The sequence below is a fragment of the Mauremys mutica genome, chromosome 1, assembly GCF_020497125.1.
Source record: "Mauremys mutica isolate MM-2020 ecotype Southern chromosome 1, ASM2049712v1, whole genome shotgun sequence".
Classification (NCBI taxonomy): domain Eukaryota; kingdom Metazoa; phylum Chordata; order Testudines; family Geoemydidae; genus Mauremys; species Mauremys mutica.
The window spans coordinates 316,217,834-316,235,636 of record NC_059072.1 but is presented as its reverse complement, the minus strand read 5'-3'; the positions used below and the strand labels follow the sequence as shown (position 1 = coordinate 316,235,636).

Genomic DNA, 17,803 nt, shown 5'->3' with positions numbered 1-17,803 from the left:
ACATATACTTACTGAGACAGTGTTGTTTTTCCTGAGCCAGGCAGACCTCTTAAAATTAGAAGTAATTTCTGTGACCTACATAACCTGTCTTCTGAAAACTGCTGAAAGTTAAAATTGTGTATTCCCTCTATCTGGTAAGTTCTAGGATCTTTCCAACACACTTCCCTGGTTTCACAGAAACCATTATTCATGCATCCATCCTGGTTGCTATATCCATTTCTGGAGACTTGCATACTATGGATACCACTATGACCAGCATGACTATTATTCTGATCAAACAATGGACAGCTCCTATTAGTACTGCCACTATTTCCATGGTAACCTGCATAATTCTTGTGAGGAAGTCCATCATTCTGAGAATGGAGAGTATTTGGTTGATGTGGTGTGGAATTAAGAGTTTGAACATCTAAATGATGGTTGAACCTAGGAGGAAGAGGACCCTGAGGTATTATGAAAGATTGTGTTGGCTGCCATCCAGGCCTAAACTGAGGGACTGAATGGTTCCAGAATTTAGAATCCACTTGCCAATTAAAATGATTCTCACTTCTCCAGCCATTTGTTTCACTGTCAAAACATTTTGGTTCACTGCCTGTCTTCTGGCCACTTGGTTCATTATAGAAACATTGTTCATGGTCATAATATGATTGTGTTCTACTGTAACAGGTATCTTGTTCATCCTCATGAGATGGTATAAATCGTTCCTGAGATGATTCAGTTTCTTTTTCCTGTAGGTGACCTTCTAACTCATCTTTATCGCTTTCAAGCTGCTGAATTTCTTTATAAAATTGGCACAATTCATCATCTATTTCTGATACATCACAAGAGAGAGTCTGTATTTTCTTTGCTTCCTCTTTTTCAATTTTGTTGTCAAGTACAGTATTTTGTTTCTCTTTGCCTGTGCTAAATTTAGTAAAATTCCTGGTTTCATCCTGTTTGTTCTCCTCCACAGGTCTGTAAACAGGCCCAATAAATACTTTGCTTGTACTATGTTCTTCAGCCTCTACTTCACCTCCATTTACTGTGAACGATTTATTGCTAGTTTCTTTAATATTAGCTTCATCTACTTTTTCAGTAATGAATGGGCATTTATTTTCTGTAACCTCAGTGTCTTTTATTGGAAGATTTACACTCTGCATGATCGTTGAACGAGTAGACTCAATAATCCCTGGCCTATTACCAGGGAATTCTTCATTGGATGTTTCCAAAACATCTGTATTTTCATTCTCTTTCTGCTGCACTTCCTGTTTTCCTTGGTCATCAGAGATGTATAAAGGTATCCACTCTTTGTTTATTCTCTCAGTGTCTGTTTTCATAAAAGATCCCTGGAAACCATCATCACAGGATTTATCATGAGCTTCTTCTGTTGATTTAATTTTTTTAGAACACGGTTCAATTGTCATTTCATCTTCACATTCCAAAGGCCTTACTTTACATTCAGCATGAAGCATCTTAAAGAAAAAAAAGCAAGAATATTAACAATACATACACTTTTAGAATACATTATGAAAAATTAGAAGTTATTCTAAGCTATAATTTGTAACATCAGAGTTTATCTACATTCACAACTAAAATAAGTTAGTTATTCATTTCATCAAAGACAGCATCCACTATAGGCTAATGTAGTTTTGGTTTTAAATAAAAGTTACCTATTTCAGTAGGTTTATAATAAAAACTATTTTGGTGCAGAGCTTTTCTCGTATTTCAGTGACAATATTAGCAACTTACTATCTGTGCGAAATTATTTTTTAAAAGTGAATGTAGTGCTTCAGAAATAAATTAGATCAGTAGCCTGAACACTGGAATTCTCTAGTTATCCACTGTACAGGTTCAGTATGGGCATTGGCAATGCAATTACTTACATCATTGCCAACAAGCTTCAATCTTTTTTCTACTGCGATCACCCCTAAGAATTAGATAACCAAATGTCTGTGCTCAGTTAATGCTTGACCTTTCTACTCAGACTGCCAACAAAATGTTACCTAGAGCCACTGTGATGTAATTTCTATATGCACTGGACTAATCCAACTCATAGCCCACCGAACACCTGTTAGATGCCAGTTATTAATCAATAATAAACTAGATCAGATTTAAAAATTAAAGCTGTGATCTATTATTTGTTGTATTACCATAGCACCTACGAGCCACAGCCAAGGATCAGGACCTCACTGTAAAAGGCCACTGTACAAATGAAGAACAAAAAGATTGACCCTTCCTCAAAGAGCTTACAGTCTAAGTACAAGACAAGAGACAACATATGGATACAAACAGATGGAAGGGTATAAGGAAACAGTGACATAATATTGGTCAGCATGACAGGCAGTAGTTTCCAAATGCCACCATTATCACTTCTCTGAGTGTCATCCAGTCACCTACATATTAAGTTACCTAACTCAAAAATACATGGTCTTTCATGGCATTCCAGAGATGTGTATAAAGTAGATGGAATGCAATATCAACTGCCTTTCAAAAGACAAGACATATGATATTTTTTTGGCATGAAATAATGTGAGAAATGCATCAGACAAGATGGTTGATAACAGACAATTTCCAGTTTAAAGTTCCTACTAGAGGGTTAATTCTACTAGTGTCTGTAACCTATTAAACTTCTGAACTCTGGAAAGTGACAGGCATCCAATAACTGAACTATAATAAAATTAAAAGAGAACTCTCCAGTTTGCAGTGAGAGTGAGATTCCCTTCTTCCATTTACAGAAAAAAGTTTTGCTTTATGTAAGGAAGGTTAGCCTCTACCCTCCCGCCCCAATATGGAAACAAGAATAATTTTGCTATGCACATATTAATCTCTTCCATCTCAAGGGGTGGGAAGAGAACTTCGCTGTTTTCTGTGTTGTGAGTTACTCTGTGGATAAGACTGGACTAGGAAGGGAAGAAATGTCTTTCCTCTCTTGGGATGCAGATATTGTTAGTGTGTATGTATACAGGCGTGTGTGTGTGTATATATATATATACACACACACACACACACCTTTGTCTCCCCAACTGTCATCCGGGCCGCAACCCTCAACTTCAAGAATGATATGGGGAATGTTGCTATGTGTTATAAACTACTTCCCCTTGTCTCTAGGACTAGAGTGGAGGATGTTACTCCCTCCAGGATAGAGTGCAGGCTATTGCTGTGTGTGTCACAGTCTCTCCCATCTATCTGAAGTGGGTTGGGGGGTGTTGCTGTGTGTATCAGTCTCTCCCCTCTCTCCGGGCAGGACTGGGTGGGAAGTGTTACTGTGTGTTGGTGTCAGTCTTGCCCCTCTCTCTGGGGTGGGAAGTGCTGCTGTGCGCACCAGATGGTTTCTCTCTCTGCAGTGAGTTGGGGATAATGACGTGTGTCGCAGTCTCGCCCCTCTCTGGGCTGGGTTGTAGGGGGTGTTGCTGTTTGTGTGACACAGCCTCTCCCTCTGTGAAGGTATGCATGTTGTTGTGTGTGTCCATCACATGCTCTCTCTGAGAGTTAGGGGTGTTGTGTGTGTGTGACTGTCTCTCTTCCTCTGGGCTGAAGGGTGTTGCTGTGCATGTGACACTCTCTCTGGGCTGGAGGGGTGTTCCTGTGTGTGAAAGACAGACTCTCTCTGGGTTGGGGGAGATGTTGTGTGTGTGACAACCTCTCTCTGGGTGGGGGGGTGTTGCTATATGTGTCTGTCTCCCTCTGGTCTGGGGGTGTTGCTGTGTGTGCGTGACAGACTCTCCCTCTGGTCTGAGGGGTGTAGCTGTGTATGCATGACTGTGACAGACTCTACCTCTGGTCTGGGGTGTTGCTGTGTGTGTGACAACCTTTCTGGGCTGGGCAGATGTTGCTGTCTATGTGACAACCTCTCTCAGGGCTGGGGGGGGTTGTTGCTGTGCATGTGACAGCAGGCTCTGTCTGGGCTGTAGGGGTGTTGCTGTGTGTGTGTGTGTGTGACAGCAGGCTCTCTCTAGGCTGGGGGTGTTGCTGTGTGTGCATGTGTGACAGCAAGCTCTCTCCAGGCTGGGGGGTGTTGCTGTGTGTGTAACAGCAGGCTCTCTCTGGGCTGGGGGGTGTTGCTGTGTGTGTGACAGCAGGCTCTCTCTGGGCTGGGGGGTGTTGCTGTGTGTGTGACAGCAGGCTCTCTCTGGGCGGGGGGGTGTTGCTGTGTGACAGCAGGCTCTCTCTGGGCGGGGGGGTGTTGCTGTGTATGTGTGTGTGACAGCAGGCTCTCTCTGGGCGGGGGGGTGTTGCTGTGTATGTGTGTGTGACAGCAGGCTCTCTCTGGGCGGGGGGGGGGGTGTTGCTGCTGACTCGGTTTCTCTCACACTGGGCCCCGGCCAGCACTGCGCGGCCCGCTCCCGCTCCCACTCCCACTCCCCACCCAGCAGGACTCTCGGGGGACCCCCCTCCCCCTTCGAGCGCCCTCTCACACGCGGAGGAGGCGCCCGGCACCGCCCGCCCCCCTCTCATCACAACCGCAGCTGGGTGAAGGGACCAACCTCCGGGCAGAGACAGCAACAGCCTTCCGCGGCCTAGCCTGGCCTCCGGCTCGCAGCAGCGCAGTCCCGAGCGGTTGGGGGAGGGGAGTTCCTACGGCTCTTCGCTCTCAAGATGGCGTTAGCAACCTCAGCAGCCGCGCCGGGGCGAACGCGGCCTGTTGTGGGGCTTGTAGTGCAGCCTGGCCCGGCCTTAGAACTACAACTCCCAGAATGCCCCGCGGGCAGCCCTTCCGCCACAGCTTAGGCGCGGGGCTGCTCAGGGCAGGGGAAGGTCCGTAGAGAAGCGCAGGCAAAGGCTGCTTGAACGTGGGGAACCACGGCAGGCTGGGGAGAAGGTCTCTCGTGGGGTGGGGTGACTCTTACGTGGTGATTCCTTGTACATTGATGAGTCACAAGGAGACCCCTGCATTGGGGGTGACATGACAGGCGGGAATATGCAAGGGACATTATTACTAGGGTCCGGACCCCCCTTCTGGGGGAGTCCTTAACTGGGAGGCTGACAGCTCCCCTTGTTCCGGAGGGGATGGGATATTTCCTGTTTGGGGCTTGGTTTTTAGGTCCCCTGTTTCCAGTCTCCCTCTCTGTGAATGATCTGTTTGTGGGGGGTCTGCATGTGTTACAGTCTCTTGCCCCCTCTCCCTGAGTGCTAGGGAGATGAGGGGAGAACTTCAGTGTTAGTTTTACAGAGTGGGACTGCAGACGTAAAAAGTGTGATCTCTTTAAATTATAAGTATTAAAGCTTTAAAAGACAAAGAAAACCTCTTCGGATGCTGTTGAAAACATGGGGCATGACTGATGGTTTGTGGTTTCTTCTCAGTGGCCACTTGCTGAAGGTTGCAAACTAGACCTACAATCACATTTTGAAACCCGTTTCCGATTTGTGGTTGCTGCAGTTTGGTTTTGCTTCCTAGAACTCTTTAATAGTGGATTATTTTTCTTAAAAATAAACTACAGTGGTAGATCCTGGCTAGTAACTGCCCTGTCAATATGAATTTGAATACAGTATAATTCTCTTCCCCCATCCCCCATGGCTGTTTGTATCTCAGCAAACTAACTTCCTTTTACTATGCAAAGAAACAACATAATCAATTTTCTTTTGTAGAGAGTTCTGAGATTTAGAGAAATCGTTTTTCTTTGGCTTGCATTTGTCTTGTACTAAAACAGATTACAGTATATTGCCTCTCTTACATATTTTTCAGAATTGTTCCTCTTTCTCTAGCTGTTCATGAAAAGACTGATTTTCTGATTCTAGTCTTTTGCCACACTCCTAACATTTTTAGAACAACCAGTCTGTAACAAGTCTTCTAGTCTCTCACTGTTCCCTAACAATGGGTTACTAGAGGTCAGTTACTAGAGTGATCACACTTCTTTTTCAATAAATATAAAGCCATCCCATATCTCCAGCTCATTTGAGCAAAAGCTGCATGCAATTTTTTTTAAATGTTCACAGCTACGTACAGATCCCAGCACATACAACTGGGATTCACTTCTGCAGCAGTAGGAAACACAAAGATCGTCTCTACAAATAAACTATTTTGATAAGTAATGGGATGCAGCATACCTCCCTCAAATCCTCAGGCTCACTGTTCATAATGATTTGAGCATGGTGACAGTTATATTTGAATATGTGACCAAAAATACTGTTCTGACCCACCCAAAAATCCTAAAACTGACTCTTCTAAGAAATGAATCACCAAATTATTAAACTGTTAAATATAGCAAATTGTGGTTATTGCCAACCTAGGTTGGATTTTAACTGCTAACTTGGCTGTGAAAGGTGACAAATTGTATTACTAAACCCCAGGTTTATCCAAGTCCTAAACATGGGTTAATTTTTAAATTTAGACATTTATTTTAAATTTTCAGCAAAATGTGTAGATAATTTTTATTGTGTTAAGCCAGTTGAAATAAATAAGGGTCAACTAAACAATTATAAATAATGTGTTTATAAAAATTACTGACCAAATACTGGTCTCATTTACTTAAACTGGAGTTTTGCAATTAATTTCAGAGGACTTGGATTTGGCACTAAAGTAGAAAGGATTCCATATATCCATTTTAAAGATGCAGATATGATGAAAGATACATTTATAGAAACAGAAGCTCTTTTTTTACCTAACCAAGAAGCAAGCTTTCCAGAGATTCAGTGATTCCAGATTTACATCAGCATAGCTGACAGCAGAATTTCTCCTGAGAACAGATCATTTTGGATCATAGGGACTGGGAAAGTCAAACACACAAGAGCAATGCTTTACTGATAATGGCAAAAATAATAACTGTCATAACACATAGTCATATACACTGATTACAGTTGATAAGGGGAGATAATACTGGTACTCCAGGACTCTTTAAGCTAGTGGAGAAAGGTATAACCACTGACAAAAATGAAGCCAGGTAAATTTAAAGAAGGCACACATTTTTAACAATGAGGATGATTAATGACTGGGACAAATTACTAAGGTAAGCATTGGATTCTCCATATCTGAATGTCTTCCTATCAAGAGTGGTTGCCTTTCTGGAAGATACACTTGTTGGAGAAAAACAGAGTTCTCACTCTCTTGTTGAGTGCAGCAAAGTCAGATACTTTATTCTCCAGCAATTGCATAGAGGGAGAGAGTGCACTAGGACACAGAGTTTCCCCCTTCTAGGCAGGTCTCTCTACAGGTAAACAATTACAGCAAGCATTTATAGCTTTTGTTACATACAATAATGAGCAACAGCTGCATTTTGTTTATACATAGGTCATCCTGATACCTTATTTTTCACATCTATTTAGACTCTAGTCTACATTCCATACTTATCTACACACAGGGCCGACTTTAGGCCAATTCAACCAATTCCCCTGAATCGGGCCCTACCCCTAAGAGGGCCACGCGCCCAAGCCCCAGTACGGCGTACCGGCAAGAGCCGGTGCACTGTACCGGGGTGGCCCGGCTTCCCCAGGGGGCAATTTAAAGGGCCTGGGGCTCCCAGCAGGGGCTGGAGCCCCAGACCCTTTAAATTGCCACCAGAGCCCCACTGCTGGAGCCCTGGGGTAGGGCTGCGGGGCTCTGGAAGCTATTTAAAATGTCCGGGGCTCCCGTTGCTTCTAAAGCCCAGGGCTCCCATGGCTATTTAAAGGGCCGGGGTGGTGGAAGCAGGGGAGCCCCGAGCCCTTTAAATAGCCCCCAGAGCCCTAGGGTAGCAGGGGGCTCCGGGGGCTATTTAAAGGGCCGGGGCTCCAGCTGCCTCTGCTGTCCCGGTCCTTTAAATAGCCCCCGGAGCCCCACCACTTCCCCTGAGCTCCCGCAGCTATTTAAAGGGCCGGGGCAGTAGAAGCAGGGGAGCCCCGGGCCCTTTTAATAGCCCCCAATCCCCGGGCTGCTGCTGCTACCCTGGTAGGGGAGAGAGGATGGGGCACTCACCGTACAGGGTGAGCTGTACCCCCTGTACCTGCACCTCCTGCCCACAGCAAGCTCCTGCTGCACCCCCTGCCCGCACCATCCCCGCACCCCCTGCCCTGCCTGCGCCAGCTCCTGTCTGCAGCCAGCCCAGCACCCACTGCCCGCACCAGCTCCGGACCCCCTGCCCTGTCTCCCGCCAACCCCTGCCGCATCCCCCTGCCTGAAGCCAGCCAATCCCACACTCCTCTGTCTCCAGCTCTGCCAACCCATGCCACACCCCCCTGCGGCCCTGCCTGAAGCCAGCCAGCCCATCCCACACACCCCTGTCTCCAGCCAGCCCCGCATCCCTTGCCCTGCCTGCAGCCAGACCCTACCTCCAGTCAGCCCCTGCCCTGCCTCCAGCCAGCCCCATGTCCACTGGTGTCCTACAGTTCCCAGGGCAGTAACCCTGCACACCTGCTTCAATGAGGGGGGCAGGGAGCAGCTGAGACCCACACATGTGCACACCTAGCATGACCAGACAGCAAGTGTGAAAAATCAGGACAGGGGGTGGGGGGTAATAGGATCCTATATAAGAAAAAGACCCAAAAATCGGGACTGTCCCTATAAAATCGGGACATCTGGTCACTCTAGCACACCCCCAGGGAGTGGCGGGGACCCACACATGTAAAATGGAGCTCATTTCTAGTTCAGGCCCATCTTTTTAAAAAAGAACTTTAGGTAGGGTTAACATACATCCATATTTTCCCAGACATGTCAGGCTTTTTGGTTCTTAAATCGCCATCCAGGAGGAAAATACGGACGTATGGTAACTCTATTGGTACAAAAAGTACATACTGTGGCACATCCCTTAAATCAGAACTTTTTATAGGGAACCGGTTGCTAAGAAATTAAAGGCTTTTTTTTTTTAAGTCATCCCTGCCGGGGCCCCGCCGAAAATGTTCGAATTGGGCCCCACACTTCCTAAAGCCAGCCCTGTCTACACAAGGTTGCAACAATGTCTCACACAGTTCTTTCCCATTCTCCTCACACGATCCTTGCTTCTACAAATCTCGCATTATTAGGCTAACAGCTAGCCTGACTCTTGCTCGCAGAAGAGACTGCATTGAAATCCCCTTCAAATCCCTGTCAGTTCTTGCTCTACTTCCACATGCTTTAGTCAAACATAAGTTATTGGGCACAATACAGCAGTAACTGGGTGAGATGTAATGGCCTGTGATAGACAGGAGGTCAGACTAGATCATCTAATGGTCCTTTCTGGTCTTAAACTCTATGAATCTGTGAAAAAGCTTGCTTAGCATCAAGGTCATTTAAACAATAATAGTTAGCAATCTTTTAAGGAAAAAGGGTAATTGGCCACATTCTCAACTGCCTTTAAGGAGCACACTATATGCAGCATTGGGAGAGCGGGATATAAAGCTCACCTTTGCACTCCCCTGATTTTGGGCTGGCTGTGTGGTGGTCCAGTCCCAAATATACCAGAGAATACCCTACATGGGATGGTACTCCTGTGGCCAGATGCTACTAGGGATGTGGAACAAAGCAGCCACACTACTTCCAAGAAACTGGTCCCCTTTATTAATTTTCCTTTAGATATAAGAAAAAAGCATTCACTTATTTTAAGATAAGAACAGCCATACTGGGTCAATCCAGTGGTCCATCTAGCCCAGTATCATGTCGACAGTGACCAATGCCAGATGCTTCGGAGGGAATGAAGATTGTATCTCTTCAGAACCTCTTTACAGTTACTTGATTTTTGTACCATCTTCTCCAATCAGGAATGCGCTTACTCGGTTAGCTGGCACCTTGGTACATCACTATTTTGACAAAGCCAGGCTTAGTCTGGTTCACAGCCTTTGATTCATACTGTTACTTATGCTTAGGGCACCAGCAAGGCCTACACTAGCTTACAGAGAATCCCCATTAATAGATCCTCACCTAGAGGATGTCTCTGTCTGAACAGTGTGCTCCTCCATACCTGTTGGCTTTCCCCCAGCCCTTAGTTTAAAAACTCCTCTAGGACCTTTTTAATTTTACATGCCAGCAATCTGGTTCTGTTTTGATTTAGGTGGAGCCCATCCTTCCTGCCTTTCTGATTTAGTCCCTACATGCCTGTGGTGTTAATAATAATATAATATATGGAGATATACCTATCTCATAGAACTGGAAGGGACCTTGAAAAGTCATTGAGTCCAGCTCCCTGCCTTCACTAGCAGGACCAAGTACTGATTTTGCCCCAGATCCTTAAGTGTCCCCCTCAAAGATTGAACTCATAACCCTGGGTTTAACAAACCAATGCTCAAACCACTGAGCTATCCCTCCCCCCAAAAGTGTTCTTTTGTACTCTTCTCTTGTTGCATCGCAAGAGCAGGAACGAAGTCCAAGCAGAGAGAGAGAGAGTGTGTGTGTATGCATCCATCTTTATTCATTCCCAGCATGCTCTTATATACAACATGATAAGCAATCACAATTGCTAATTAGTTAATTAAACCCACACAGCCGCAGCTGTAACTCATAGGGTAATTATCATTCTACACACCTGTCTACCTATTCACAATTAGCTGGCCAATGAGAACAAGCCCAAAGCCAGCCCTTCACACACAATTCTCAATCCAGAAGCCTTCAGCATCTCACATTCAATCCCACATCTCCCCCCTTTATTTACAATCAAAAGAAAAGGAAAAAGGAAAACAAGATAAAAACATTCACCAAACATTTTCAATTTATAACAGCATAACACCACAATCTATCTTAATCAAATATTATGTTATTCATAAAACATTTGCAACTCATAACAGCATAACATTATAACCTATCATAAACAAAAATTAAAACTTTATAAGATCAACCTATATGACCATTCAATCCTTAACATATAGTTTCAAAAACATCAAACGAACAAAACAAAACACAATAAACAAATGATGTAACCTCTGCAGGACACCCCCCCCCCCTTTTTTTTTTCTTTTTTTTTTTTTTTGAATCATCCCTCAGCTGTCAGGTGATCAAACTGACACTGAGGGTGGTGGGGGGTCTTAAGGAAAAAACATCAAACCACATGACAATACAACAACAATTCTGGCCAGAAAACAGACAACACAAAACATAACAAGGAACATAAAACATAAATCTTAGTTCTAAATAATAATTGCATGGTACCACACAGATTTTTTTTCAAACACAAAAAATCATCTCAAGTGAGTAATTCATTCATGGAGGATCAGACAGAAAAAGTCCTGGCAGAGCTAACAAACAGCTCTCCTCCGGGGGCTCTGGTTTCGCGACATCTGAGCGCGTCTCGTGAGGCTCCTCCGCATCTGCCTGCCGTCACTCCGGAGGACGCAACCAAGGCCGGACCCACCTCGCTGGCATCCACCTAGGACCCGCATCAGTGGCAACACACACATAACCCCTGCCCCACGTTAGCAAGTCAACTGGTCCTTTCCATATTTGCTGCTGATAATCAAACCATTTGACCGAGGGTCGGGGGGCCGCACCCTGCTCTTCCCCAGTCATCCCGCTGACATGTTTAATCGCGGGGGGCACCTGGCTGTTTTTACCAAGATGTAACCAATTAAGCACGTAAAGAGCTTGCAGCAACCGAGCGGCAGGCGTCTTATCCAAGGCGTCTGCCCGCTCACTGCAAATCCCCCCTTTTTGTCTTAAAAGGAGCGCCTTAAAAGAGGCATGAGCACATTCAATAATAGCGTGTAGTTTGTCTACTTCAGCCTGAAGGGTTTGGACAAGCAGTTCTTTGGCTTGTAGCTCCTTCTTAATTTCACTCAGCTCAAGAACAGCAGCTCTATAATGACGACGGTTATGTGCTGCATCTACTTTGGCTGCCGCAACCTGCTTTTGAAGGTTATTAACTTTTGACTTTTCTCTTTCTAAGGCAGTCTGTAAAGCTTGAATATTTAGGACTGCTTGAACCCGGAGATTCAGCTGCACCAGGTCTGCCTCTCTCTCTGCTAGTACTGTTTCAGGGATGTTGCTGTGCTCTCGCAAAGCAATGTTAGACTGACCAAAACCAGTGAGCTTCCCCCGTTCATGTTCCAGTTCGAGGGCCAATTTCTTGTTTATTTCTTCCAAACGTTTTATCTTTCTCCTGAAATCTCTAGATTCTCGAAGCTCCTGGCTGGTGAGTGAAATTACTTCTTGCAGCTCTTTCTCCGACATCATCTTACTGTGGCTAACAGCCTGCAGCTCTATCTCCAAAGCTTGAATCCGTTCATGGGAAGCCTGGTTATTTCCTCCATCAGCGATTTGTGCATCCTGTTCTTTTTGCACTGACTGGAGGTGGCTTTCTAACTCCACTATCTGCTGGTGAACCTGGGATACTTCCTTCTGAAGTCTTGAGCATTCAACATCAATGGACTGCTTTTCACTTCGAAGTTTCAGTAACTCCCGTTTTAATTCTTTCACTTCCAAATCCAGCCGCTTCTTTGTAGATTTCAATTCACTAATCAGCTGGTCCTGTGAACTTGCATCTCTTTGATAAGTTTCCACCATTAACTTTTGCTGTAAGAACTGCTCCTTTACTTTTTGGGTCTGTTTCTTCAGGCTGGCACTTTCCTGTTGCAGATTTTCCATCTGGCTCAATTGTGCCAAGATTTCTGATACTGCCTCAGTACTTTCACCTAAGAAGTTTGCTCCTTCATCAAGTTCTTCTTTGCTTGCTTTTGCTGCCTGCAGAGCTACCTCTAGGACAATCTTCTCATTCTGCAAATATTGGATCGTGTCATCCTTAGAAATAACATCACCCTGGAATTCCTCTAACCTGACCACCAGCTCATCATATTGAGTCTGTAGGTCATTTAGGGACTGCTCTTTGGTGTGCAATGATTCTTGGGTTAAGGTGAGCTGCTTCATGAGCACTAGATGCTCTTGCTGTAAAGATTCAAACTGTAGATCTCGCTGATGCAGAATCAATTTAACCTGTTCCAGTTCTCGCTCCAGTGTTACTGCAAAATCAGCCATTTTCTGAAGTTGTCTTCTCTCATCCTCAAACTCCTCCAATCGTCTCTGCGCGGTGAGCCATACTGGACTCAGGGAGAAAACCTCCTTATCGCCCTGAGCCACCGATTTCCAGAGCTCACAGCCCAACCGCTCCCAAACAGTATTATTACTTGATTGAACGGAAAGTCCCCCTCTTCGTCCCCACCGCAACAGGCGGGATAACGCATCAGAGGGGAACTTTTCTCCCCACCGCTCCGTGATGCGTATCAAATCTGCTGATGCAGCAGTTCCCATATTAGCTGCTCACTTCTTGGTTCGAGTGTGCCTCCCTTGTCAGATGCCCTGCGGCTCCCAGCCGCTCGCTCGAACACCCTGCGGCTCCCAGCCACTTGTCAGGCACGCCTCCTCTCTCGGACGCCCTGCAGCTCTCAGCTGCTCGCTCGGACGCCATGCAGCTCCCAGCTTTGATGCGTTCCCACTTGGCGCGGCGGTTCTGGAACCAGATCTTGACCTGTACCTCGCTGAGCTTGAGGGCGTGAGCGATTTGCGAGCGCTCCGTCAGGCTCAGGTACTTCTTGCAGTGGAATTCCTTCTCCAGCTCCAGCAGCTGCTCGCTCGTGAAAGCCGTGCGCCTTTTTTTTTTTTTTTTTTTTTTTCTCTCCCGGCCGCTCGACGCTGGGACTTCAGGCGCGTCCCTCTTTTCTTTTTATCAATTCAGGCCACCAACACTATCTTCATTCAAGATTGGCAACAGTGGTACTAGTACTTATCTTGTTTTAGTTCTGTTTGCCTTCTTGATAGTTCACGATTTGTCTTCTAGTGACTTCAGTTATGAGTTTAGTTCTCTTTGCATTTCATTCATTTCCTTTGCCTCAGCCTTCTCATACTTTCCTCTCCTTCTCCTAGTGATAACCAGTACAATAATTCCAGCAACAATTGCTAGTACCACCACTACAATGACTGCAATAACACCAGCAGTCAGACGTTTCATGGAAAACTCTGGGGGCTTTTCATCAACATAATAGATTAGAGCTTGATCAAATTTTAGAGGTTCTTCACTGATGTTTATCTGTAGTGTGAGTCACCTTTGACATCTTTTTCAAAGTAGTAAGCCACGTCAGATATATCCACACTCTTGGCAGACTTCTGGGAACGCTCCTTAAATTCATTTTTGATTTCCTTCAAAAGAGAAGCATCCACAGCTGTACTTCTCTCACTGTGTTTTGTTTCAATGATGATCCAGCTTGTTCTGACTAGTTCACTGCACTGTAAGTCTGTATCACATCGGGGTCACCATTTGTTGCATCGCAAGAGCAGGAACGAAGTCCAAGCAGAGAGAGAGAGTGTGTGTGTATGCATCCATCTTTATTCATTCCCAGCATGCTCTTATATACAACATGATAAGCAATCACAATTGCTAATTAGTTAATTAAACCCACACAGCCGCAGCTGTAACTCATAGGGTAATTATCATTCTACACACCTGTCTACCTATTCACAATTAGCTGGCCAATGAGAACAAGCCCAAAGCCAGCCCTTCACACACAATTCTCAATCCAGAAGCCTTCAGCATCTCACATTCAATCCCACATTCTCTAACATGGTCTTTTATACAAGCTATGTAAAATTAATACTGGCAAATTACTTACAAGAACCACTGTATTAAAACCACTTGTATTAAAAAACAAACATTTAAACTTTCATATCACTCTGTTGCATAAATGGTCATTTGTAAGATGGGAAAAAGGTCTCAATGACACCAGTTCAGTTAGTATACGCAGCAAGCACTTCACAGTGTTTGTTACTTCTATGCCAGTCATTCCCTATTTATATATTAGTCCCAGTGAGCAGGGTATAGCTTTACCTCTTATGTCATGGTAGCATTGCTCTAATGGAGACAACTCGGGTGTGGTTGCTGTGTGTTGTCTTCCATGGCTAACTTTCCTCTTCACTACAACAAAGCCTGAGGCCTCATCTACACTGGCAAGTTTCTGCGCAGTAAAGCAGCTTTCTGCGGTGTAACTCCCAAGGTGTACTGCCAAGCCACGTAGTGCACAGAAACTGCGCAGTTGCAGCACTGTAAAAAAACACCCCGACGAGAGGCATACAGCTTTCTGCGCCAGGGTTACAACACTGCGCAGCCAGTGTAGACACCCTGGTTGATTACAGCACTGGAATTGGCCTCTGGGAGTTGTCCCACAATGCCTGTTCTTACCTCTCTGGTCATCAGTTTGAACTCTACTGCCCTGCCTTCAGGAAGGGTGACCAGACAGCAAATGTAAAAAATCGGGACGGGGGTGGGGGGTAATAGGAACCTATATAAGAAAAAGGCCCAAAAATCGGGACTGTCCCCTTAAAATCAGGACATCTGGTCACCCTGCCCTCAGGGGACCAACCATAAGCCCTATCCCTTAAATTCCTGGGGAATTTTGAAAGTCCCCTTCCTGTTTGTTCAGTGATGTGTGCAGTGGTCTCAGCACAACTTTCCAGGTGACCACGCCTGCTCCACACACCAGGCGATCCCCTCTTGGAACAATGCTGACCTGCTGGACCTCATCAGCATTTGGGGAGGGGGCTGTCCAGTCCCAGCTGTGCTCCAGCCGTAGGAATTATACCTATGGACAGATTTCACGATCTATGACAGAAAGGAGCCATGACTGGGACACACTGCGGTGCAGAGTCAAAGTGAAGGAGCTGCAGAACGCCTACTACAAGGTGCAGGAGGCAAAGCACCGCTATATGCTGCACCCACAAGCTGCTGGTTCTACAAAGAGCTGGATACGAAACTCGGTGGCGACCCCACCTCCACTGCGAAGGCCACTGTGGATACTTCGATGGCTCATGTGCCAGTCGAGAGTGGACCAAGCCAGAAGGAGGAAATCTTGGACGAGGATATGAAGGGGAGGGAGATCCAGAGGCAGAGGATGACTTGGAGGTCAGAGATGCATGCAGCCAGGAGCTCTTCTCTACCCCGGAGGAGTCTAGCCAGTCACAGCAGTCGGAGCTTGGCGAAGCGCAAACAGGAGAAGAGGCCCTGGTAAGCAGCTTTGATTTTGAGAATCACTGAAACGAGTTCTTGGGAGCACGAGGGTTGCAGAAAGCAGGCTTCTGTCTGTATGATGCACGTACCACCACATGCCTAGTCTGGCCAGCGGCACAGGTGTTGATTGACTTCCTCACTTCATGGGAATTTGCCTCAGAGATCTCTACAAAATTCTCTTGGAGATACTGGGCAATCCGCTGCCGTAGATTCTTTGGCAGAGCTGCTTTGTTTCTTGCCCCATTAAGGGTAACTTTCCTCCACCACTCTGCCATAACTGGGGGGAGGGGGCATTGCTGCACAGAGTTGAGCTGCATACGGGCCAGGGCTGAAGCCACAGTTTTGGAGAAGACCCTCCCTTGATTCCCTGCTCACCCTAAGCAGCGAGATATCTTCCATAATGAACACAGTCTGTGGAAAATGTGTGGACAGTAATGATTATAAGGCCCCCCATACAGTGCTGGCTTTCCCCAGGAGCCATGTGCCCAGTGTACAGTACGGTCCTGGAACACCGATTTCCCCTGTGGTTACTCACCATTTTGGGGGTCTTGTGGCTCATGTGTGCTTGCCTGGGGTCAGCCAGTTAGTGACAGGTATGTGAATAGTGGCTGTGTTTTAAATCATTGAATCAGTGGTCTGTGTGTTGCAAACAATACTGCTTCTGTAAAATGTTGCATTTTGGCTTTACAGATATGGCCTTAGGAGCCCCGCCTCCCTCTTTGTTATCGCCGGCTGAACAGCTGTGCAGAATTAGAAAGTGGCCATGAAAAACTAAAGAGGACTTTCTGCATGATGTCGTGATGCACTCTGTGGCTAAAAAACAAGAATTGAAGGAGTGGCAGGACAGCGAGAAGAGGGACTGAAAGGAGAATGTGGCACACCAGAACAAAGCCACGGAGCAGTTCTTAAATATTATGGCGCGCAAAGCAGACATGCTCTAGGCGCTACTATCACTGCAAACTGAGCAGCTCCACGCCCACCCTTCCCTGCAGCCACTGTTGCAAAACTCTTTCCCATGCGCCCCCCAAGACACTGCCAACTGACTCCTGGCTCCAGTCTGTACCCACTGGATTCCACTCCGGCCCTGTCACAGTCCAGCCCTGCGGACTCCCAATACCCACTGCACTCAATACCCGTCCCTCTGCGCTTTAGGCCTGCTGAGGAACAGTACCCGCTGCACTGTACTCCAAAGGACACGGTTGCATATGATACCTGGACATACACAAATCTTTAACCGTCCCAGGACTCCACCTCCTCCTGAGACTCTTCCTTCTCCCATCCCCCACAGTGCTGATGTGGTTTTTTGTTTGTCTCTCTCCTCCGGTTGTTGTTTTTTAATAAAAGAATTGTTTTGGTTTGAAATCAATCTTTATTCCATTAATTGAAAGCAAACAGAGCCCTGCAAAGCAACAGGCAATTTTCTTAAACCTTCATAGTATATCGTCTGCACCAATCACAATCACCTCCTAGCATTACAAGCACTGCATTCCCAAATATAGCAACAAATATTAGTGGTTTTCAGCTTCAAATTGGTGCCTCAAGGCATCCCTGATCCTTATGGCCCCATGCTGCACCCCTCTAATAGCTCTGGTCTCTGGCTGTTGAAATTCAGCCTCCAGGTGCTGAGCCCCAGCGGTCCAGCCCTGAGTGAAGCTTTCGGCCTTCCCTTCACAAATATTATGGAGAGTAAAGCACACGGCTATAAGCATAGGAATACTGTCATCAGCCGGGTCCAGTCTCCCATATAGGCAGCACCAGCGGGCCTGTCAATGGCTCAAAGCACATTCAACAGTCATTTTTCACTTGCTCAGTCTGTTGTTGAAGAGCTCCTTGCTGATGTCAAGGTTTCCTGTGTATGGCTTCATAAGCCATGGCATTAAGGGGTAGGCAGGGTCTCCCAGGATCACAATGAGCATTTTGACTTCCCCTACTGTGATCTTCTGGTCCAGGAAGAAAGTCTCTGC

General features: G+C 46.0%; 2 protein-coding genes across 6 annotated transcripts in view; both read right to left on the bottom strand.

The window, feature by feature from the left end:
- The window catches only part of LOC123370066, a 121,545-nt gene extending 116,932 nt beyond the window's left edge, over positions 1-4,613 (bottom strand). For 4 of the 5 annotated variants that reach the window (XM_045016286.1, XM_045016305.1, XM_045016312.1 and 1 more), the window contains exons 1-2: positions 4,461-4,613; positions 13-1,448 (exon numbers count right to left, since the gene is read on the bottom strand). In XM_045016286.1, the coding sequence (XP_044872221.1) occupies positions 13-1,448 (1,436 nt within the window). In that variant the 5' untranslated portion in view covers positions 4,461-4,613. Of the gene's footprint in view, positions 1-12; positions 1,449-1,859; positions 1,956-4,460 lie in introns of those variants that run through there. The other variant, XM_045016296.1, reaches the window with a different exon arrangement.
- Positions 4,614-11,025: 6,412 nt separating this feature from the next.
- Positions 11,026-13,093, bottom strand: LOC123361696 (golgin subfamily A member 3-like). Its single transcript, XM_045001802.1, has one exon. The coding sequence runs from the start codon at positions 13,091-13,093 to the stop codon at positions 11,171-11,173; it is 1,923 nt and encodes a 640-aa protein (XP_044857737.1). The 3' UTR covers positions 11,026-11,170.
- Positions 13,094-17,803: the final 4,710 nt, after the last annotated feature.

Bases quoted from the DNA above. Each gene is read 5' to 3' on its own strand.
- LOC123361696 (XM_045001802.1), bottom strand. From the start codon at position 13,093: ATGGGAACTGCTGCATCAGCAGATTTGATACGCATCACGGAGCGGTGG.